At 40.1% G+C, this 23077-nt stretch overlaps 1 protein-coding gene across 2 annotated transcripts; it reads right to left on the reverse strand.

Moving 5' to 3' along the window:
* Positions 1-894: 894 nt before the first annotated feature.
* On the reverse strand, positions 895-21450 carry Ovch2 (ovochymase 2). 2 transcript variants are annotated; one of them, XM_087601375.1, is made up of 16 exons: positions 21282-21449; positions 18492-18601; positions 16316-16407; positions 14621-14793; positions 14197-14292; positions 13688-13839; positions 12994-13183; positions 11770-11793; positions 10208-10298; positions 9964-10088; positions 8976-9116; positions 8492-8622; positions 4379-4472; positions 3493-3621; positions 1328-1408; positions 895-1094 (listed from the first exon to the last, which is right to left on the reverse strand). In XM_087601375.1, exons 1-16 carry the CDS (start codon positions 21367-21369, stop codon positions 1021-1023), a joined length of 1791 nt encoding a protein of 596 aa, XP_087457501.1. In that variant the 5' UTR covers positions 21370-21449; the 3' UTR covers positions 895-1020. The 2 variants fall into 2 exon arrangements, with proteins under 2 accessions (XP_087457501.1, XP_087457506.1); XM_087601380.1 differs by lacking the exon at positions 895-1094 and adding an exon at positions 1108-1228 and having other exon boundaries at positions 21282-21450.
* Positions 21451-23077: the final 1627 nt, after the last annotated feature.

The following is a 23077-nucleotide window of genomic DNA, read 5'->3' on the forward strand; positions in this document are numbered from 1 at the left end:
AATTTTTCTTTTTGTGTCTGGAAATGTTTGTGCTGCTCTGAGAAGATAGGACAACGACCACATCCCATATAGCTCTGTGATAGTTTTTGATATATCAACTTGGCTAGACTGCCACCTGCAATTTTTCAACCAGACACCCATAAATCCATAACCTATCGCCTTCAGGTGTAGACCACCCTGGAGTCTCTGCATTGGCCTGAATTGATTTATTAAAAGTCTTCAAAAGAAGGGCTGTGATTTTCCTACAAAAGAGGACAGGGATAGGTATGAAGCTATATTGATAGTGTTTGCCCAGGATGCTTGAAGCCGTGGGTTTGATACCCAGTACCGCACAAACCAAGCATGGCAGTGCCCAGTAGTACTCTGGAGACAGAGGCAGAAGGATCAGTCACTTGAGGTCAACCTTGCTTACCTCATCCTTGTCTCAAAGGTCTGATATTACTTTCAAAGAGAAAAAGAGATACACACACACACACACACACCCAAACCCAGAGAGAGAGAGAGAGAGAGAGAGAGAGAGAGAGAGAGAGAGAGAGAGAGAGAGAGATGCTGTGGACTCAAGTGGTACCTTGGATTTTCCTTCCTGATTGCCAAGGCTGTGGACATTTAGTCAGCCCTGACAAATGTGTTTGCTATTTCTGATGAAGTCGTTTGCTAAAGCTACTTTTAAGAGACTACTGCAGGGGGCTGGAGAGATGGCTCAGTGGTTAAGAGCACCCGACTGCTCTTCCAGAGGTCATGAGTTCAATTCCCAGTAACCACATGGTGGCTCACAACCATCTGTAAAGAGATCCGATTCCCTCTTCTGGTGTATCTGAAGACCGCTACAGTGTACTTATATATAATAAATAAATAAATCTTAAAAAAAAGACTACTGCAAACTGCACCAATAGCTAGAGTAGCAGATATTTATTGTCTCACATTTTTGGAGGACAGAGGTCCAAGGTCAGTGTGTCAGCAGGTTGATTCTTTCCGAGGGTTGCAATGCTTCTCAATGCTTTCCGTACCTCTTCCCTTGCTTCAGTCAGTCACCGTCAATTGCTGGCGTCCCATCAGTATTTTCTTCTTCATATGGTGTCCTTTATTGTGTGTCTCTATGTGCATCCAAATATCCCCATTTTATGAGGATATGAATTATATAAGATTGACATGCTCTAATGATCCAATTTTAAGCCAATTACTTCTATAAAGAGCATATTTCCAAATATGAGGGTCACTTTCTGGGGTGCTGCAGTTAAGAATTCCAGCACATGTTAGAAGATATTTTATCCCATTTTTACTGAGTCCCCAGTGGATTGCTTAGTCACATTCCTAAAAAAAAGCTTACCAGAAATTTCCATTGCTCTAAGTGGCACATCCCATGTCTCCAGAGGCACTGATTCATCCTCTGATATGGAGATATTGAAATCTGAGTATAAACATATAAACATAATATGATTGCTTGGCTGACAGGCTGTCAGGTTTGGGACATCAGAAAATGATTCATGGTAATATTGTCAGAATTGTGGAGACACTTCAGTAAACAGGCCTACGAAGGTCTCTTAACCGAGAGGTGGAATATTTTAACTTCCACCTAGTTCCCCTTCAGCAGCTGTTTGAGGTCTAGGCAAAATGGAAAGCTTGGGAAGTAGATAACTGGCTCGTTGGATTTTCCACACACAGGAAGAATCTTTGAGTGTGAAGATGTGGAGATGTGGGCCTGGATGAAGGTGCTTTATGACCTGCTTCCTGTGTATGTGGTTTGCTCATAGCCAAGCAAATCTTCCCTGATTTAGCCCTTACCCTCACTCTGCTTCTTTTTCTTTCTTTTCTTAGCTGTGCTAGGACTTGGACCTAGGCCACGTGCATGCTAGGGTACTCTACCACTGAGCAAAGCTCTCCATCTACTCTTATACATGAAACATTCTCCCATCCTAAGATTGAAAGCAATACCTAAGGTCACACATCTAGAAAAGACTAGGCAAGATTCAGACATGCAATCTATCTTCATTCTTTGTGGATTTCATATTTGGACCTGCCTAATCACAAATTTTTATTTGTTAATTTTTTATTAACTTATTTGTAACCTGTGGTGATTTGAATTGGAAAGGCTCATATATTTGAATGTTTGGTTCCCAGTTTGGACTGTTTAGAAAGGATTAGGGGGTAGGATGTTGTTGGAGGAGGTGTGTCGTGGAGGGTAGGCTTTTCAAAAGCCCACTGTGGTGGTTTGTATGAGATTGCTTCCCACCCACCCAGGATCATATATTAAAATGCTTGGCCACCAGGGAGTGGAACTGTTGAGGAAGATTAAAAGACATGGCCTTGGTAGCACTGGGTGTGGGCTTTGAGGATTCAAAAGCCCACTCCAAGCTCAGTCTCCTTCTTTCTCTGCCTGGTGTCTTTAGAACACAATGTAAATCTCTCAGCTACTGCTTTAGTGACATGTCTGTCTGGTTCCCACTATGTTGATAATGAACCAACCACCTGAAACTATAAGCAAGCCCTTAATTAAATGTTGTCTTTTTAAAAGGATCACCTTGGTCACGGTGTCTTCCACAGCAATAACATATTAACGAAGACAGACAGTCCAGGAGTAGTCATTTTCCCTTACTACTGTGTGCTTGGGGATCAGGAGTAAGCTCTTGGCTACTTCTCTAGTGCCATGCCTGCTTGCGTGCCTGCCATCCACTTCCCACTGTGATGACCATAGACTAAACCTTTGAAACTGAAGCAAGCCCCCAACTAGGTGCTTCCTTTTATAAGTTGTACAGGTCATGGTGTCTCTTCACAGAATATTGATAAGACATAACCCTATAAGTAGCAGACGTGGTGTTTTTGTGAACTCTTTGATGCCCAGCTGAGGTGAAACAAGGCAACATTCAGATACCCCTTCCTGCTCTTTCTTTTTTTTTAAAACTAAATTAACTTATTTTTATTTTATGTGCATAAGTGTTTCACTTGTATATGTACGTATGTACTTTGTATGTGCCTGATGCCTGTGGAGGCCAGGAATGATTGCTAAATTGTCTGGAATCATAGTTCAGAGTACTGGGAATTGAATCTGGGCCCTCTACAAGAGAAGACAATGTCCTTAACTTCTGGCCCTTCAGTCTCACATTCTTTTTTGTTGCACTTGAAACATTGAGTTTCAGGCTAGTCTCAAAACAAAACAAAACAAATCAAATAAGCTTTGTTTTAGACATTCATTGTAGTGCCATTCTCTATGAATTTAATATTATGAGTAAAATATGTGTATACTAAATAAGTTGTACTTAATAAAGCTTGTATTCTGACTGGTTGATAGATATACCCCAGAGGCTTGCAAAACCTCACCATATCTATTCCTAGGAATATCATATGGTTTAGTACCCCTGATCGGTGTTCTTGGTGATTTTGTAGGAGGCAACTATCAATAAAGAGTGTCTGTGTATCTAGGCTTATTGTCCTTTTCTATTATGATGTGAGGTATTAAAGCGGGGAACCTGAGAGCTGATACCTCTAATTTCTTACCTGCTCTAGAAATGAAGGAAACATCAGCCTGGAAGCCCCTGGAGGTGCCATTTTCATCTGATTGGAAGTTGATGAGCATTACACTGGAGCTCAGCACAGGGCTGGGTACCTCATAGCCACAGAACCGAGCTGCAAGTTCCCAGGCAGGTTAAGTGAGGTCAAGTGAATAGATTTGGCACCAGATAAAGAAAAAAAATAAACGTACTTTAGATAGCCATTGACAAGCTTTTTGACCAACATCACAATTCATCTTCAAAATAAAGGGATCTGCCTCTTCAAAATGTGTATTTGACCCCATCAGCATTTCAGGGTTGTTTCATCAGCCAAATACTCCTGAAGTACTGCTAAAGGTGCCAACCTTTTGGAGGTAGCATATCAGAGATTTACATTATGATTCATAACTGTAGCAAGATCACAGCTCTGAAGTGGGAATGAAATAATTTTATAGTTGGGGGGTCACTACAGCATGAGGTCTTTTATTAAAGGGTCTTGACATTAGGAAAGTTGACAACTAATATGCTAAGAGAATTGCCTCTAGCCACAAGATATACTAAGCCTTGTCTTTGAGGTGGCAGGGCTAGGGATTAAACCAAGGGTCTTATGAATGCTTGGTAAGCGCTCTACCACTGAGCTGCTTCCATAGCCCATGAGGTGTATCTCTATCTCATTACTCTTCAGTGGCCTTTTACATTTGATTCAAATAGTTTTATGGACCTTGCTCTTTGCTCCTCTGTGTAAAAGCAGAAAGAGTCGTGGTGAGACCATAGGGAAATATGGAAGAGGTGCAGGGAACAAATGAAAATTAAGATCTATCTTTTTATTCCTCATCTCAAGATCAGGTCCAAGGGCAAACCAGGGGAAGCCAGAGCTCAAGAGGAATACAAACCTATTTCATTCTCCCTCTCGACATCGCTATATACAGTCACATAGTCAGAAGTGCAGTCTCCATTTTCTTCTATTTCTAGGCTCTGAAATGACAGCTGAGAAGAAGACTGGTTACATCTAGAGAAGCTCACGGAGTGAACAGAAGATTGTAAGTCATTCGCCTTGCCCTAGAGTAAGAGCTTGTTGATAAAGTTGTAGAGATATTCATGAGTGGCTAAGTTACTTGGGAAAAGATAATAGGTTCTCAAAACTCTTGAAACATAGAAGCTATCAAATACAGCTTGCATGCAAGGGTGGAGATCTGTGGCAATGTCTGAGCTCTGTAGCAGCTACAGGGGATAGAAGAACCACCTTACAGAGACTGTCTTCTTAGAAGGCAACGTGTAAGTGCTGGTCTGGGTACATATTACTTTTATAGGGATCTTAAACACCGTATTCTTGCTATTTAACTTCCAGTTTACTTGACTCAAAGCTGAAGGTAGATGTTATCTCTTACACGGAATGTCTTTCTGCCTGGGAGGATGTCCCCAGAAGGATCTTTCTGAGTCCTCATCACATTTGTTCTCTATTTCTCCCAATGTGTACCAGTGCCTGGCCAAGTTACAAAAGAGTGCAAGAGCTGCTATCAAACAAAGTGTTGCCTGGAAACTACTGGAAGCACCTGCAAAAGGAACTTGGAGTCCGAGCAGTGAACTTAGAGAACTCACGACTCAAAGCAGAAATCTTGGTGAAGGGTAGAGAGAACCACCAGTTTAATAAGGACTTTTCATGGCCCTTCTAGTTCCACAGTTTTCTGTGACCCTTTTGTTAAATGGAAGCACATTTCACTTATCTCTCTTGCACATGGTACCATTGTGTTATCTCAAAAATGTGTCATAAGCTATCTTTATGCAATTACCTTTTCCCCTCTGCCTTGGTCTCCATATGATGAACTGGTTTTATATTCAGCAAGGGAGGAGAGTATTCAAAGGGGGAGCAAGGAAACTTGAAGGGGGACCAAGGGAGCTTCATATGGAAGGGGTGAAGGAACTGTGAATGATTTGGCATCAGTGAAAGATTTTTTAATGTCCAGGGACCAAAATGTAACTCAAAAATCAAAAGGTACAAATTCATGGTGTTTCTGGTGTTCTTGCCTATGCTGTGTTATGTGACTCTACTACAGCCTTGGTTTCGTCTATCTAACAAGCAGACTTCGCACTAAGCATGCCATTGCACAATGCAACACCAGTGAACACTGCATGAAACATCATGGCTCAGAAGCAAGCCCCGTGCCTGTTGGGAACTCAGGTGTTTTTGCTGCCTATGCAAAGTTCCCTGTTCTTATAGAAACATAACAGCCTCATTACAGAAAACAGATCTGAATATTTCCCTACCATTATTCCTCAGCGTGAGTCAACTCTCCAGATCTTGGATCTGATTGTGTTAGAATATTTGACCTTAAGAATTTCTGTTTGACGAGTTTATGAAATTCGTAGGCAAATGGTTGGAACTGGAAAATATCATCCTGAGTGAGCTAACCCAATCACAGAAAGACATACATGGTATGCACTCATTGATAAGTGGCTATTAGCCCAAATGCTTGAATTACCCTAGATCCCTAGAACAAACGAAACTCAAGACGGATGATCAAAATGTGAATGCTTCACTCCTTCTTTAAATGAGGAAAAAGAATACCCTTGGCAGGGAAGGGAGAGGCAAAGATTAAAACAGAGACTGAAGGAACACCCATTCAGAGCCTGCCCCACATGTGGTTCATACATATAGAGCCACCCAATTAGACAAGATGGATGAAGCAAAGAAGTGCAGACCGACAGGAGCTGGATGTAGATCGCTCCTGAGAGACACAGCCAGAATACAGCAAATACATAGGTGAATGCCATCATTAAACCACTGAACTGAGAATAGGTTCCCCGTTGAAGGAATCAGAGAAAGAACTGGAAGAGCTTGAAGGGGCTCGAGACCCCAAAAGTACAACAATGTCAAGCAACTAGAGCTTCCAGGGACTAAGCCACTACCTAAAGACTATACATGGACTGACCCTGGACTCTGACCCCATAGGTAGCAATGAATATCCTAGTAAGAGCACCAGTGGAAGGGGAAGCCCTGGGTCCTGCTAAGACTGAACCCCCAGTGAACTAGACTATGGGGGGAGGGCGGCAATGGGGGGAGGGTTGGGAGGGGAACACCCATAAGGAAGGGGAGGGGGGAGGGGGATGTTTGCCCGGACACCGGGAAAGGGAATAACACTTGAAATGTATATAAGAAATACTCAAGTTAATAAAAAAAAGAAAAAGATAAAAGAAACAATAAAAAAAAAGAAAAAAAGAGAAAAAAATGTAAATAAGAAATACTCAAGTTAATAAAGATTAAAAAAGAAAAAAAAAGAATTTCTGTTTGAGTTGCTGACTTGAATTTTTTTTTCTTTTAAAAAAGAATTTTGGCTTGGGGCAAGACAAAAATTCCGACAATTGCTGAAAGGAACCCAAACATACTTCTGCCATTTTTGTATTTTTGCAAAGCCAAGTTTCAGTCCTAATGATTATAATGTCAAAACACTGGGTCAGTTCTGGAAATCACTGAAGATGCTCTCTGTCCTTCAATCTCCATCCCCACTCACTCTTAAAACCAGTGGGATCTCATGTAGGCTTCTAACCTCTGACTGTATTTGACATTTCAAGTAGCGTGAATCCAAGCTTCTCTCAAATGTCCAATGGTTTAGTCCTGTTATTCTGCCTTAATTTTGAGGGGTGAGGTGAGGACTGAATAATTAATTCCCAATTTTAATTCTCTCTAGATTTGAACTCTTGTGATAAACTCAAACTATTGGTCATATCCATTTATTTGTTTACTTTGTTTTTTAAAGGCTCCATTTTTCTGATGTGTCCTAAGGACTCATTGGTTTGGGTTTTTGCCTGTAGCTCAAACCCCTTTCTTCTTCAGACATACTTTGGCACTGATAGCAATGTGGTTAACTAGGACCTATATGTAAGATGACAATCTTCTTGATTGTAACGTCTAGTGATGTACTTGTCTTAGTTTAGGTAATTACACTTACTAATATCATGGTTTGAATATAAAATGTCCCCAGTAGGCTCACATGTTGGAGCACTTGATCCTTAGATCATGGTGTTATGTTGAAAAGGTGTGAAACCTCGAGTGGCTGGAGCCTCACTGGAGGAAGTGGGTCACTGAGGTGCAGGCTTTAGGGGTTTGTGACTAATTTCTGTTCACTCTCTGCCTCTTGAGTGCTGATACAATATGGCCATCTACCTTATTCTACTGCCAACATGCCTTCCCTGCCATGTCTAGTATTGTCTCAAGCTGCAAAGTAAAATATACACATTCCCTGCTTCTTGTCAGGGGTTTAGTCACAGCAATAAGGGAAATAACCGAGACAGATGTTTACACTCGTGGAATCCACTGTGTAAGGGTTTCAGGGTTTACTCCTTCCCCCTTTCCTTTCTTTTCTTCATATATTTTTTGATCGTTTGTTATTTTAACAAATACATGTCTATATCCATCCTCATCCAGATTACTGGGTTATTTCCCCTGTGTCGTGACATATCTCCATCGAGGATCCACTACTGCTTAACAGCCTTCACAGTACTGAGATCAACTGTGATATCCACAGGCCTAAATTTTGACCTCAGTCTCACTTTCCCATACTCTTTCTAAGTACCCTTTACAACTCTGTTGAATTGAGCACTCCCCCGGCCCTGGCCTGTGCTAGCTTCTTTTTGCTGTGCCTTCTCTGCTTGGAGCTCTTAATGATATTGTCACGATTGTTACTAACTTCTTAATTAGTCGTAGTTACTTTCTTCAGAATTTGGGTTTATAAGGAAGAATGTTTGTTTTTAAAAGGACATATAGACTAAGGTAAAGATTAAGGTAACAATGGGAAATTTCACTTTGTTTTGAACAAGAGCTAAAGAGTGCAAGTGCCATCTAGTGGTGGGTACAGGGGAAACAAGGCTGGCCAGTGTGTAGTGTGGCGGGTACTGAGGACTAAAAGTATGGCTGTAAACATATAGGATAAAATCTCTGACTGAACAGCGCCTTTGTCAGCTCTCTTGTGACTATATCACTTGGAATTTAGGACAAATACAGTCAATACCTTAATTAGGAAATGGTTGGGGGCTTGAAAAATCCAGGTACAGCTAGCCATGTCACTGTACTCTTCAGGATAGTGAAGACTCTGTATAGTGCCTTCTTCAAAGAGGATAGTTAGAGACCTGCAGCCGGAATCTAAAACAAAGGAGGGCAGAGCAAACTCAAGCACACAAGAAAGACTTTTTGTGTTCTCCCTCCTGTCTCTATCTGATAAGTTACATCTTTTGGCAGTGCCAACACCAAGGGATAGTCTCGTGCTCTGGCTTACAGAACTCTGAAGGCCCTCTCAGCTCACTTGGGTCAGTGATCAGGAACTTTCAGGGACTGGGGAAGAGAGGCTACATCTTTCAGCTTGCCAAGATTCCTTCTATACTATGAAGCCAGCAGACCTCAAGTGGGGGTCTCCCTGACTACCACCTTCAACTCCTATGATGCCAAAGCTTCTGCAAAGGGCCTGGATATTAAACAACTGAAGTAAATGGTTTTACCAGGATGGTAGCTTGGCTTAAGAGCTTTATAGGTGAGATTAAACCCAGTGGCATAATCTGTGGCATCAGAGATGAATCTCAGCTGGATAGAACTGGAACCAATGAGAATAGATGAAGGGAGACTTTCTCCACAGAATTTCCCTGTAATGTGAGAAAAGTCTTTGTTCAGAGTTAGGAAAATGGCACCACACCATGACCTAGGGAGATCTGATCTTGTCCCAGAAGTTCAGGATTGTATGCATTAGGCCACTCAGCTTTTGCACTAGTAGGATTTTAATCCAGAATATTGTGTTTTTGTTGCACTTTGACTTTTGCAGGATTTTAAAAATATACTATCTTTTAATATGGGGTCCGCTCTATTCTATATTACCTCCTATATTCTCTTCAGTTGTAACAGCCAAGAATACTTCTAAAATATTGCTAATGGGATGGGGTAAAGTTACTTCAGGATGAGAACCACAGAGATCCTCTTCCATTTTTGTAACTTGTTGTTTGAGACAAGATATCACTGTATATACTGGGATGACCATGGTCATGCAGTTCTCCTGCCTCAATTTTCTAAATTCTAGGTTTACAGCTATGTGCTGCTATACCTGGCTTTATTTTTTATTAAATACACAAGCTCTGTCTTCTCATGGCCATATCTTGGTGTCATTCTTCTTAGTGCTTTGGAACAGATAAAAGCCACTTGCAACCGTAGTTAAGTGGTGTCTTACTTGGGGTGACTAGGGGACATAGCAATATGTGTAAATTTACTCCTAATGGGGTCAAGACCCAGGCAGCCTGGCTTTAAAAGTATCAGATGCAGCTACTGAAGTGCCCTAGGCAGACTCAGACTCAATTCTACACCCTTTAGAGCAGACTCTCAAAACTAGAGTTGGTGAGTGTGTTGCATTTACGGATGGCTCCACGTCAGACATATTGTAACCAGACATTGTTAAGTCTACGTAGCCCTGCTTTCCATATGACAGCGCGAAGAACCACTTACCAACGAGTCTGTCTTCTAAAGAGTACATTGCCAGGTAATTGTGGTGACAAGACTCTACATCCAAGTGTGACAAATTGAACAACATATGCATGTCCTCTGGAACCAGGAAGGTCCAGACACACAGTCTGCAGGCAGATATATGAGAAAGGGTAACTTCTAGACGGAAAGCGATAGTCACATTTTTGTTAATGGGCACAGTCAGGCTAGAGGTGGAACCTGGGGAGGACACAGAGGGGGTACTCACTGCTTGCTTTCATAGTATAGGTGGAGGCTTTCTGGGAAGTGCAACTCTCCCTCAGATCCACTGATTAGACCATCAAGCTCACTGCATGAGGCTGAGAGGGAATGCCACAGCATCAGGGACAGCAGCCAATGCGCTAATCACCGTAACATCCTTATGGAAGCGGAAGTCATGGGAGCCACTGTTTCTCCTTTCTGTACACTTCTGTTCTTCATGCACTATTTCTTTCCTATCTTGACTTCTATAATGCTTCATAGCTTTGCATTTTTGTCCATTTTAGTCTGTGTTCACCCTTGAGATGCTGTGACCTTCTCCCCTGTCACTCTGACCAAGAGGATTCATTCTGTGGGTGCAGGTTCTATCCTAGCTTTTCTTTTCCCTTTTTATTGGAGACCTCAGTTATAGGCTTAGTCACACTGGCAGTTTCAACTCTTACCAATACTCTTCTGAACTTTAGGTCAGACTTACATCTACCCCAAACTCAACAATTGTTGCAAGTGGAATCATCTTCATCAGCAAAACTGCAGCTACCTTTGATATTTGGATGAGATTTCAGGCTCCCCTGTTCAAAGTTGTGATGAGCTCAAGAGTCAGGTTGTATTTCTCTCTCTCTCTTCACTTTCAGTCCTCACTAAACTGGTTTCAATTTTTTCCTTTCTATTTTCTTCTTTTTATTTTCTGGCCCTTATCCCATATAAAAATCTGTCATGAATTCCACTTGACTCATTCTTCCCTTAATCTCCTTCATGCTGTTATTATATTCTTTTACTACAGCTGTAATTATCAAAACAATCAACTTTCCATTGTAAAATGAAACCAATGTTTTGGCTGACAAGGGCAGTTTCCAAAATTTGATCTCAAATTATCTTTCTATTCTTTTCTCTTGGAAGACTTCACACTATACTCAAGCTGCTTTGGTGACTTGATGTTTTGCCCATATTTTCCTTCTTTATCCTTTGTGGTTTATCCTGGATAAGGATGCCTTTGTTCCAAAGCCTATGGCACTCATCACTTATATCTACCAGCAGCCCAGCTCTGGGAGTCTACTTTCCATTTTGCTTTTTGAGGAAGACCCCTATAGGCTCAAAGACCCAGTGGACAACTAAGCCAAGATCCAATCTCATTTTTTTTTATGGATAATGTGAGGAAAGAGCTTGCCCCAAACTTCAGAGTGAATTTATCGAAGAGTCATGGTGAACAAAGATAAGCTCCCTGTGTGTAAGTAGGGGAACTTTTAGGGGAGTGTATGTTGCTTATTAACTACTTCTGTACCACCTCCCCATCCTCCTATTACCTAATTGAAGAGTTAGTGTTTGTCAGTTAGTGTTTGCTTAGCTGGATGAAGCGATGACTTGATAAGAAGATATATGGAAGGGAATGGGGCTCTGTGGACATGGAATTGGCCGACTGGCAGGGATAGCTGTGGATGCTCATCAGACTTTTATACCAAGCGATCACAGAAACACTACCAGAGGAAGGTTTTTGATGATAACAGGAACTGACTCCCAGAAATGTGAGGATGTTAGTTCATGCTCCTGTGAGTGCAGGCCATAAGGAATACCCACCTTTGGTGCTCTTTCTTCGATGGCCTGAGAAAGAAAAAGAAAGATGCAATTCAAAGCTTGTGGTACCTTGGACAAGAAATTGACTCAAAAAGCAGAACATTTTAAGTTAATATGCAAATACTGAAAATTTAATCTGTGAAAAGAGCAGGATGGGTAAAATGACAAAGCAGGACAGGGGTCCTGGTGTTTTGAGATGATTTCACTTGCTTTATTCCTACTAATGAAGAAGCAGTGATTAACTTGGAGATTATACAGAGCAAAAGGAGGCAAGGGTGCATGAAAGTGGAGGCCAGAAATAGAGAAAACCTTTTTCCAATCACGAATATTTTGAATAGTCACATATTTTGAGGGTTCAGATACCTGCCATTGTGGTAAACTCTTGAAAAAAAATTCTGAGTTAACTTTAGTTACTCCACCACAAAATGATGGAAGCTACTTTGAGACTTGAAGACACCAACTATGGAAACAGTTTGGAGGTAGAAATGAAGCTGCAATTTTTTCCTGGCTGGTCTATGAGAAGGGTGCACATAGAGCCCATCCCACAGATTTACCACATTTGCTTTTATACCCGGGCTTCTAAATCTTTTGTTTTATTATATTTAGGTGACGTTATTCATTATGGTGAGCACTTTTTGCTGTACTATACATGGCTTAGCAGCCCCTGTGACCTCTCTCCACTAGGCACTGGTATCTCCTCCTTAATTGTGACGTTTGAAAAATATTTCCAGAGAAATATCATTCTCTGGGTACTTAGATTATCAGTAGTTGGTCATTACTGAGCTGTGTGCTTTAGATTGATGAATCTTGCTAGGGCCGTTAAAAATTAGGTGGGTATCTCTCTCTATATCTATATATATATCTATATCTCTCTATATCTATACTATATCTATATCTATATCTATACTATTTCTATATCTATATCTATATCTATATCTATATCTATATCTATCTATCTATCTATCTATCTATCTATCTATCTATCAATGGGTGACAGTTTTTATCTTAGGCAAAGTCTAATCAATTTATGAGGAGTGCATTCAGTGACTATTTTAATACTTAGATATATATGATGTTTTACTCTTGTATTAGATGATATGTTTCAAAATCCTCAAGCATTACACTGAGAAAAGAAGTGGCCCTCTCCAGTCACAATTGGCTAGCCTGCTGATGCTCTTTTCCCCAGTAGAACTGTAGCTTTCTAAGCTTGCAGGATGGCTTCATTACCAGTCTGGACGTGTTCATGGATCCAGGGAAGCACTCTCCTAAGATCTGTGAAGATCCCAGGAGATCCTTGTTCTTTCTTCCTTGCATTGTTTCTCCAGCTTCGACCACAGCCCAGACCCCAAGAAGTCACTCCAGCTAGAGTCCAGGCCCCTTTCCTATTCTGACACATAAGCGACCCTCCTGAATCTCCCTGGGGAAAGAAGAAGGAAGCTTCTGTTAACTTGATTGTTGGCAGAGGTCCCTCAAAGTGCTCACTTTTCCCAGGAGGTTGGAAATGGCAAGCACAAATGTCTTTACTTCTAGTAATTTAGACTCAGAGCTCTGGGAGAATATCTGGGTCCAATTTCCATTTGATCCCCAAACATCAGAATCTGTCAATTGCTGCTCTTTTTCCCATTCTTTAGGCTCATCAATGCTGTTCATACTACAGAATTGGCGACTTCTTGCCCAGTGATACAACTGTCTGCAGTCTTCACAAATTCTCAGAATTGAGGGTAGTGACATTTCCAATACTTCTAATCTAGTAACTTCAAAATAAGAAGAGACAGCTTAATGGGTGGAGAAGCCTCATCCTTGGCACTATATCTTTTGGGGGGAGGAGAGCAGATTCTAGTTTTATCTGGTATCAGCATTCTTAGGCTCCTTATCTGGTAATGAACTTTCCTGGGCCTGAAGCTTAGTTCTACCCACGTACCTGACATGCGTCTCTCCCTCCATCAGGGGATCCTGTGCAGAGAAAGGTCTTCCCAGTAATGGGGTTCCTTAAGGTCAACATAACAGCCTCGCATTCCTCGTGAGTCAAAATTGGCAGGTTCACCTGCTGCAAGACTTGTGGGAGGCTGCCACCTGGAATGAAGAGATGGGTCCATGAAGATAAGCTTTTGCCTTCTGAGATAAAAGATGCTCTGCACTTTCGTCATCAGCAGCCTAGATGCAAGTTTGTGTCATTTGGAAGGATCTCAAGTTCTTTTTTTTTTTTTTTTTTTTTGGTTCTTTTTTTCGGAGCTGGGGATCGAACCCAGGGCCTTGCCCTTCCTAGGCAAGCGCTCTACCACTGAGCTAAATCCCCAGCCCCTGGATCTCAAGTTCTTAAGCACACTGTGAATTTCTTAGACATTTGAAATGTTTGACATAATAAATTCAAAATTCTGGTTTCTGGTTGTCCATCAGAAAGTTTTGAGGATTCTGATTAAGAGCTCTTACCTTCAGACAAGCGACCCCAGCCTGCAGTTGTACAGATATATCCAGCATTAAATTGTTCTCCTGGCTCTGGAAGACACACGGGCCTCACAAACTGGCCTGAAAAAAGATCAAGGAAGAACTTGGTTTATGGAGAAGCTGGCACAGTTACGCCTATTGGCATCCAGGTGGGCCCCCAAACCTCTTAAGGATCTCGGTAGATCAGCCTGGCATCTTCAGGGGTCAGCTTCCTTCTCCTGACTCAACATAGTCCTACATCCAGAACCATAAGGAAGGAATTTTAGAATGGGGACACTCCAGACAAGTCTCTGCTTCCAGTAGATGATCCAGAAGAGCTGGTCTCATGATACATAATGTGATCTGTGGAGGTACAGTATGGAACAAAGGTTATGGTGTAGATTATTCAGGGTGCACTGTAAATGTTTACCAAATTGGAAGGTTCCAACCATCTTCAGAAGGGCTATATCATAGTTCATAGGTTTTTTGGTGGAGAACTGCGGGTGTATGATGATGGTTTCAATGGCAAGTGTTTGTTCTCCTGGTTCGGCTTGGCTCAAGTCATGTTCTCCAGCAGTTACATTCAAAGTTAATGCAATATTTCTATAAAAGGGGAGAAGGAAAGAGATGGGGAATTAATGAGACTCAGAGAGTGGTTATAAATGTTGGAAAATTGGCCTCTTTAAATTGATATGGGTGGACAATGTGGAGCATAAGAGCGCTGAGAAAAGCGACTGAGAATAGTTCTATTGCTATTAAAAAAAGGAAACACAGTGTAGAGATGTGACATGTTGTATTTAATATTTGTCAGTGTTGTTTTTAATCAGCTAGAGAAATATACATGTATTGTAATTCAGGGAGCTAAAAATATGAGACTATTCAAACGTTTTATTAGGCTGTTCTAGTCATAGTACCAGTGAGTCATTTTGTGAATTATTTGTGATTCCTAGTAAGGGCGCTGCTTTAGTGTTAACTTCATGTGGTGTATGTATTATGAAGGGCAGCAACCTAACTCTGATGTCCCAAGGAGTATGCATACTCAAGGATTTTGGACAAATTTCAACAATGGGAAGTGGGGATTGTCTGTTTACCTTCCTTATATTTGTAATTTATTGTTCTCCCATGAAATGAGAATGATGCCCTTTCCTCAGGTCAGTGTTTTCTAGAAGGAACTCTTGGTAGGATGAGACAGAATGGAGTAAGAATTTTGAGCTTTTCTTTCTTTGGGACCCTTCTTTTCCAGTGGGGATATAATATTAGATAGGGCACTATCATTTCTCTTGGAATGTTTTCCTGAATCTTGGATATATCGGGTGCTTAATGCAGTACATAGAATCTCTCTAGCTTACTACTGCCTACATTGTAGAGACATTGTCAAATATTTATTTGTTTGTTTGCTTGTTTATTTTATTTTTACTCAACACAGAGGGTCTTTCTGTGTTTCTCAAGCTGGTCCCAAATTTCTGGACTCATGTATCTTACTTCTTCAGCTGCTCAAGTAGTGGTGTCTACACAATTCCAGGCTAATTTCTCTTTTAAAGTATGGACTCACTGGGGGGCATCATGTCTCAGTCACTTTTTTGTCTTTGGTGCTCACTGGCAACTGGTAGTGAATGAGCATCTCAAGAATGTTCTCAGATGTGAAATGAAAGAATAACTATGGGAACATACTCTTGGAAACAGCCTGGTATATGCATAGAATGCCAACAGTAGAGCATTTGGATCCCACTAGAAAGGTGATGAAAATAAAAGTTCTTAAGATGAAGCTCAGAGAAGCAAGCACAATAGGAAGAAAGACATGAGCATCTGTATTTTACTGGTCTGTCTTTATTTGCATAACATGTATAATGAGCCACATAGTGGTTTTTCACTACAATATTAGGAAACTTTCACAAGTCAGTCTTTTGATATTACTCTTTGAGGACTTCAGTGGGTTTATGTAAATACAGAGTCTTGTCTCTGCACAAAATTCTTTACCTACTAATGTGAGAATAAGCCTGCAATGTCACTAAGACTCATTTGTGGCACCCAGTTAACTTTCTTGTGTTTTATAAGAGTAAGAAATTCTGATTCCAAAGTGTAGGATGGGTAACCTGGTCTTCCTCCATTAACCAAACTTTCCTACCTGTTTGCCATGCAATGAGCAGCTGTGATGACCCACTGTGAAGAGATGATGGTCCCTCCACAGATGTGCTTCTGCTTTTGTTTCAGAGACACCTAGATGACAGAGATCTAAGTTGCTGAAAGCTAATGCTGTGGGTTTCCCCAAAACCTATGACCAAGCGTATTCTGAAAGACAGATACAGATAGCTTAACCATAGTGATCATGATGTAGGCATCATGACAGTGTGTATGACAGTAGTTTGGGCCTACTGTTTTCATATAATCTTAATGAACTATTTGACCCCTAGAACTTCAAGTCTGTACTTTAATCTGCTACTTCAACATCCTTAAAATGATATCTATTTATTCATCCATACCTCCCTTCTCTTTGCGAGTGCGCGTGCGTGTGCGTGTGCGTGTGCGTGTGTGTGTGTGTGTGTGTGTGTGTGTGTGTGTGTGCATAAAATCTTGGGCATCAGTTCTCTTCTTCTACTGTGTGGTCCCTGGGTTCAAATTCAGGTTTTTAGGCTTAGTAGAAACCATGTTTACTCAATGAACTGTTTTCAATCCTTAGTAACATTTGGTCTTTAACTCAATCTATCTATGATATTTGATTTGATTCTAAGGTGACTTATAATTTTTATTCTAAGCTTTACAAATAGCATTTATTGTAAGATGTTAATTCCTATGGATACAATATATTCTGTATAATAAAGTAAATTTCTACATACATTTTAAGCAAATGGTCCTACAAACATAATTAGGCAAGTAGATGATAATACTACACATCAAATTTTATAAACATATTTTGCAAGATGATTAAAATTAAAAAATGTCACTGTGTAAATACACTTACTGTATATTTATCAAACCTGTCATTGCTATATATGACTTGAACATAGAGCCTCTGCTGCTACATTATTTCCCTCGATCATGATAAGGCTAACCAGTACAACTATTTCAACCCTAACCTTAGTCATTCTAAGAACTTATTATGCAAGCTAGAAGCATTTGTTTCTGCAATATCATGTACCAGGTTGATATTAGCTTGTTAATATGTTGCTTTGCAGTATCCTTTAGCTTCATTTCTACAATATAGTCTGCTTTTCCAACCTCAACTACCTTCATAACTCTTCTACAAACACAAACCTAAGGAGTAAACAAAGTCCCCATGAACACTGTTGTTTGTTTCCTTTAGTTTTGACGGTTTTAAGGCTGCAAAAATGTAGTGTGATCATATTCACCTAGTACCCTCTTCCATCCCCTCCCATTCTTGCCATCTTCTTCTTTCCAACTAGTTCTTTCGTGTGTGTGTGTGTGTGTGTGACTTATAATTGACAAATACTTTCAATAAATAGCTTCACAGATTTAGGATGAGAAAATGACAGCTTATTAGAAATGTTCACTTTTTAAAAATTAATTATTTTGTTTATTGATATCTCAAATGTTGACCCCCCTCCTGGCCCTCCCTCCCAGAGTTCTTTACCCCATATCTCCTCCCCTTTGCCTCTAAGAGGGTGCTCCCTTGCCTGGTATCCCTCTTTCCTGGGGCATCAAGTCTCTACAGGATTAGGTACATCCTCTCCAAGCGAGGTCAGGCAAGGCAGTCCTCTGCTACATATGTGCTGGGGACCTCTGACCATCCCGAGAAATTTTCACTTTTAAGCAAAAATTATTTATGAGCAATCAAAAAGAAAACATGGAGCACAAAGCAACACTGAAAATCTGTTAAGGCTTTATATAGCTCAGTGGTACAGTGAATGCTTAGAGTTCTTTAGGCTCTAGATGTAAATCCTTTGACCCAAAACAAATAATGAACAAGCAAACAGGAGGAATACTGAGAGGAGGCTAAGGATAGAAGACAGAACAGAAAAACATGAAAGAATGTTTCTTATGTATTATTATGATTTGAATATGAACTGAATTGAACAGATGACCAATTAATTGATCAAGTGACCAATCATCTACTCAAACAAGTATTTGTTAGGTTTATCAATGATACTAAGGCAGCCTACTGAGCACAAATCCAATCATGAATATTAATCTTCCTTTAAGATTAGGAAATCATAGCTCTGGGTATGTTGTGAGATTTTTTTTCCCAGAGAGAGGGTGACCTAAAGGGGGTAGTATGTGATCTGGGGAGACACAAACTTGAAATATCTTGGTTCACCTACTAGGTAAGGGAATGCAAAACTCACTTGCCAAGGATAGGAACCCTTTTCCACTTGGCTTCCTCCAACAATGCGACTGAAAAGGCTAAAGTAATTCTGAGGCCAGGGCTTAACCAGACTCTTCCCACAGTCAGGAGCTGGGGAAAAGACAAGACAGACACTGAGTGATTAGTTCCTAGGACTAAGATATACAGAAAAATCTTCCAAACAAGAACAAAATACAGTATATGCAATACGTAGAGAAATTACAACATGGCTTTAATTTATATTGGTTGGGATTAGATGTGCTTTGCAAAACAGATTATTCAGGTTGTGTCACACATGAGATATGTCCTTTCAAGAGACAGCTTCTACGATGTGTGTGTGTGTGTGTGTGTGTCTCTGTGTGTGTGTGTCTGTGTGTGTGTGTGTGTGTGTGTGTGTGTTCATCCATGTGTGGGCACGTATGCACCTGTGAGCATATTAGGGGGAGAAGTCAACTTTGACTAGCTTCCTTAGCCCCTTTTTAATTGTTTTTAGAGACAATGTCTCTCACTAGCTTGAAACTTTCCCACTAGTACCAAGGATCTGCCTGTCACTGACTCTCAAGAACTGCATATGGGAATGCCCACTACTACATCAGCTTTTAAAAGATGGTTGCTGAGGATTAAGCCCAGCCCTTTGTGCTTGTATAGAAAGCAGTTTGCTGACTGAACCATCTCCTCAGACCAAGGACTGACTTCTAATATGAAGATTAAGGGCTGCAAGGATAGATTGGCATGGATTGTCAGAAATGCAGCCTCTTTTCTTCCAGAGCTCTCTGGTCTCAAAGAAAAGAGGCTCTTCACAGCACTCTGTAGTACCCTGTGACATTCACTGTGTGCCAGGATGATTATTTCTGACTTTCAACTGAGGTAGACTGTGACTTCACAATGATGAGGATTTAATCCATCTATTCTTCCTTCCTTCCTTCCTTCCTTCCTTCCTTCCTTCCTTCCTTCCTTCTTTCCTTCCTTCCTTCCTTCCTTCATGAGACAAGTTCATTTCACTGTGGAGCTCAGGATGATTTTAAGTTCATGTTTTCCCTGACTCTGCATTTGGAAGGCTTGGGTTACAGGTTTGTAACAGCCCATCTTGCATATGCATATTACAAGTCCTGATACTCAGAGTTGCTTAGTTAATGTATGAATGATGCTGTAGTCTGTTCTAATTTGTAATTGTGTCTATCTCTCTGTCTACTCTGCCCATGAGGTTGTGTCTTAAAGTATAGTCTGCCTGCCACACAGTTAGATATAAAGAAACCTAATTAGGTTTACTGGGGCAGAAAACACATTGTTCAGGGACAGTGATATGATGATAGTTTTAATTCACACACTAGTGTTAAGACAGGTGCTTGTCAGGTAAAGAGAAGAAATAACTTACAAAAAAGACTTCATCCCTAACAACACTTTATTATATGTGTGTATTTTTGTTTATAATTGATTTTATTGTTTCTTAATCTTTTAATAAATCAACATGATTAGTAAAGAAACTATTATTTCTGTTCATAAATTTAATTATGGGCTTTTGATGCCTTAAGGAAGAGGCAAGTTTAAATTTGTTTACTTAAACTACATAATTCAGTGGTGGATTTGTTGCTTTTAAGGCCATTATTTCTTATGGTGTTTCCAGGAGTGCATATGAAACTCTACATCATCATCACTAAGCGTCTTCACCTAGATGGCTCTTTGAATGCTTGCTGACCACTTCATCTGAGAAGTCTTCCTTGATTTCTGGAAGCTGTGTTCTGGATCTCTCCCACAGTGTAGCACTCTTTCTCTCTACTCCCCATTCCCCCTTAAAAGTTTTTTCCAAGCCAAATTATGAGAGTAAATTGTCTCCTTCCTTCGTTGGACTACGGAATTCTTCACTGAGATACTTAAGGATGTGGGTCCTATGCACACACACTTCTAAAGTCTAGCAGAGCTCCTTCCTGGCTTACAAGTTACACCTGAAAAGCATGACTGATTGAGCAAATGACTTTTCTTGGGAACATATCCTTAAGAGAACAGCTACTTAGATCATCTTTAAAGCATTCTAAGCTCTCCCATATAACTTGTTTCTTAATTCCCACACTTTGCCTGCAGAAAAGTACTGTCATCTTCATGGAGAAGATGTGAAAACTAAAAGTCAAAGAGACCTGTAGCTAATAACAGCAGAGCATGAGACAACCAAGTGTGTTTTCATTCTGACCCAGTCCAGCTATGATCAAAAGCTGTTCTAGCTGCTTCAGATGGATGAGTCATAAATCTGCTAGACATAAAATTTAGTATTCCCTGAAGTCACTGAAGCAGAGACAGAAAACATGTTGATTCTCTGGGTTGGCACAAGAATGACTACAGGCAAGCTTGCCAACAACTGTTTTAAGTTCATTATAATCAATGCAAAAAATCTTTATACTATATGTCAGTGAGCATGTGTCATATGGCTATTAGAATAATTTCCCTCAAGATTCTAAATAGTTCCAAGCCTGTTCTGATCTCCAGCATTCACTCCATGAAAGAATACCAGGTTATGTTACGCATCCAAATAAGTGAACAGTCCTAGGACAGTTTGTAAAACTAGGTGAAAGCACTTAGCATCCTACAAATATTTATTTCATATTATTTCAATTTCATATGATTATCACAGGAGAAAATTCCAAGGAAATATTTTGAGAACAAAATACATTTCTGAAGTAATTTGTTTTTCTTGAATTTCCAAGGAAACAAGAAGTAGAGTTGTTACTCTGATTCTCATTAAGAATGGTCCCACCAGACAGAAAAAAGAAGGTAGTTGTAGAGTTAATTTAAAACTTACCTCTGATGGAAGAAAGAGTTGCAGAATGACCTTGTTCCAAGCAGACAATCCCTAATATTAAAATCAGCTTGTCCTTGCTGATAGGCATATTGGGATTCAGTGCTTCCCCCTGAAATCTAGAAACGCTGAAGGATATTCTTGGAAGAATAGCAGCAATCCAACTTAAAACAAGCTTATTTATTAACTGAGACTGGAGGCATTCAACCTTGTCCATAAGATTTCTTTGCATGTGGTTTCTTGAAAATGTCTTTTGTAAGATGTGGGACATCAACTACAGAACCGATGTCTTGGTTGAGCAGCATAACATATTCTATTCCACCTACACCAATAAGTTGCTTCCTCCAGTGTTCCTGGCTTACACAAAGTGGTTTGTGTCTGAGGTTTTGTTGTGATTGTTACTTGCTCCTTTTTCTGTAAGAGGATTGAATATGAGCACAATGTTGACAGTTGGACAAGGTGGAGAGTGTCTTTTGTAGGCAGATTTATTAGTTTGAGGCTTTTCTAGACAGCTCAGTGGATCCAAAATTGTCTTTCATCAGTCTTTACTGCTTACATTTCCTAGGGAGAGGCCTAGTGAATCTGATCAGTTTCAGGAACTTCATAAAGTTTTTGATTTGTTTACTTCTTGAGCTTTAACTAGGTTCCCTTCACAATATCCTAAGTCTTAGGGAGGTTCCTTCCATGATAAAATGTTTTATCTCTGAAGAATTTGCTACACAACATATATCAACATTGTCCCTTTGCAAGGGTAGACATTCTTAGCTGTTTGCATACAACCCACCAGAATGTATTAAAACACTTTACTCCTGTTTTTTTCAAATGTAATTGAGTTACCATTCATTAGTTGGGAAGAGGAGAAAAAACCTAACACAGTAGCACATTCTGTAAGACATACTGAAAGACACTTTTTTTAAAAGGATTTTTCAGATGCTATTCATTGGAGTGTTAGTGAAGTTTCACTTCCCACCATTAAAAAAAATATTCTAGAAGGCAATCAATCTTCACTTCTGTACCTGGTAGATGTCTAGACACAGAAAAGTGGCTATGATTACTTCCACACTTTCCTCTTTCCTAGCTGAATTTGTTGGCACATTGTGTTGGCTAGTTTTATATCAACTTGACACATAGGACACTCAATTGAAAAAATGCCTTATAAGCTTTGCCTAGAGGCTAGTCTGTGGTGCATTTTCTTAGTTAACAATGGCTGTGTGAGGGTCCAGCTCATTGTGGGCAGTGTACACCTGAACAGGTGGTCCAAGACAGTATAAGAAAGGCTGATTAAGCCATGAGGAACAAGAGAACACCACTTTTCCATGGTCTCTGCACCAATTCCTGCCTCCAGGTTTCTGCTTGATTTCCTGTGCTGATTTCCCTGAATGATGGGCTACCTGCAAGCTGTAACATGAAATAAATATTTCCTTCACAAGTTGCTTTTAGTATTTTATCATATCAGTAGAAACCCCAACTAAGACACACGTAGTGTGCAAGAAATGCTTGTGAACTGGCAGTGTCATAACCATGTAGGACCATGAAATGCTTCTGAGAACTTCTTAGAATCCACATTCAAAAATAGAAAATGTCAAACTAAAAGCCTCCCAACTCCTTTATGATGAAATTTCCAGCTGTATAAAATATATCTATGAATTAACATGCTCTCTCTGTCTCTTTCTAATATAAATGCAAAATAATTATTATAATTATAATATATATTTAAAAGATTCATTTATTTATCATATATAAGTACACTGTAACTGTCTTTAGATACACCAGAAGAGGGCATTGGATCCCATTACAGA

The sequence above is a fragment of the Rattus norvegicus genome, chromosome 1, assembly GCF_021556685.1.
Source record: "Rattus norvegicus strain SHRSP/BbbUtx chromosome 1, alternate assembly SHRSP_T2T, whole genome shotgun sequence".
NCBI lineage: Eukaryota > Metazoa > Chordata > Mammalia > Rodentia > Muridae > Rattus > Rattus norvegicus.

Excerpts from the sequence above, each read along its gene's own strand:
- Ovch2 (XM_087601375.1), bottom strand. The coding sequence starts at position 21,369 with ATGCCTATCAGCAAGGACAAGCTGATTTTAATATTAGGGATTGTCTGC. Across the intron at positions 13,840-14,196 it reads CTGGGGTCGCTTGTCTGAAG|GTGGCAGCCTCCCACAAGTC; the intron begins GTAAGAGCTCTT and ends TCTTCATTCCAG. Across the intron at positions 10,089-10,207 it reads CTATACTATGAAAGCAAGCA|ACTGTGTGTCTGGACCTTCC; the intron begins GTGAGTACCCCC and ends ATCTGCCTGCAG.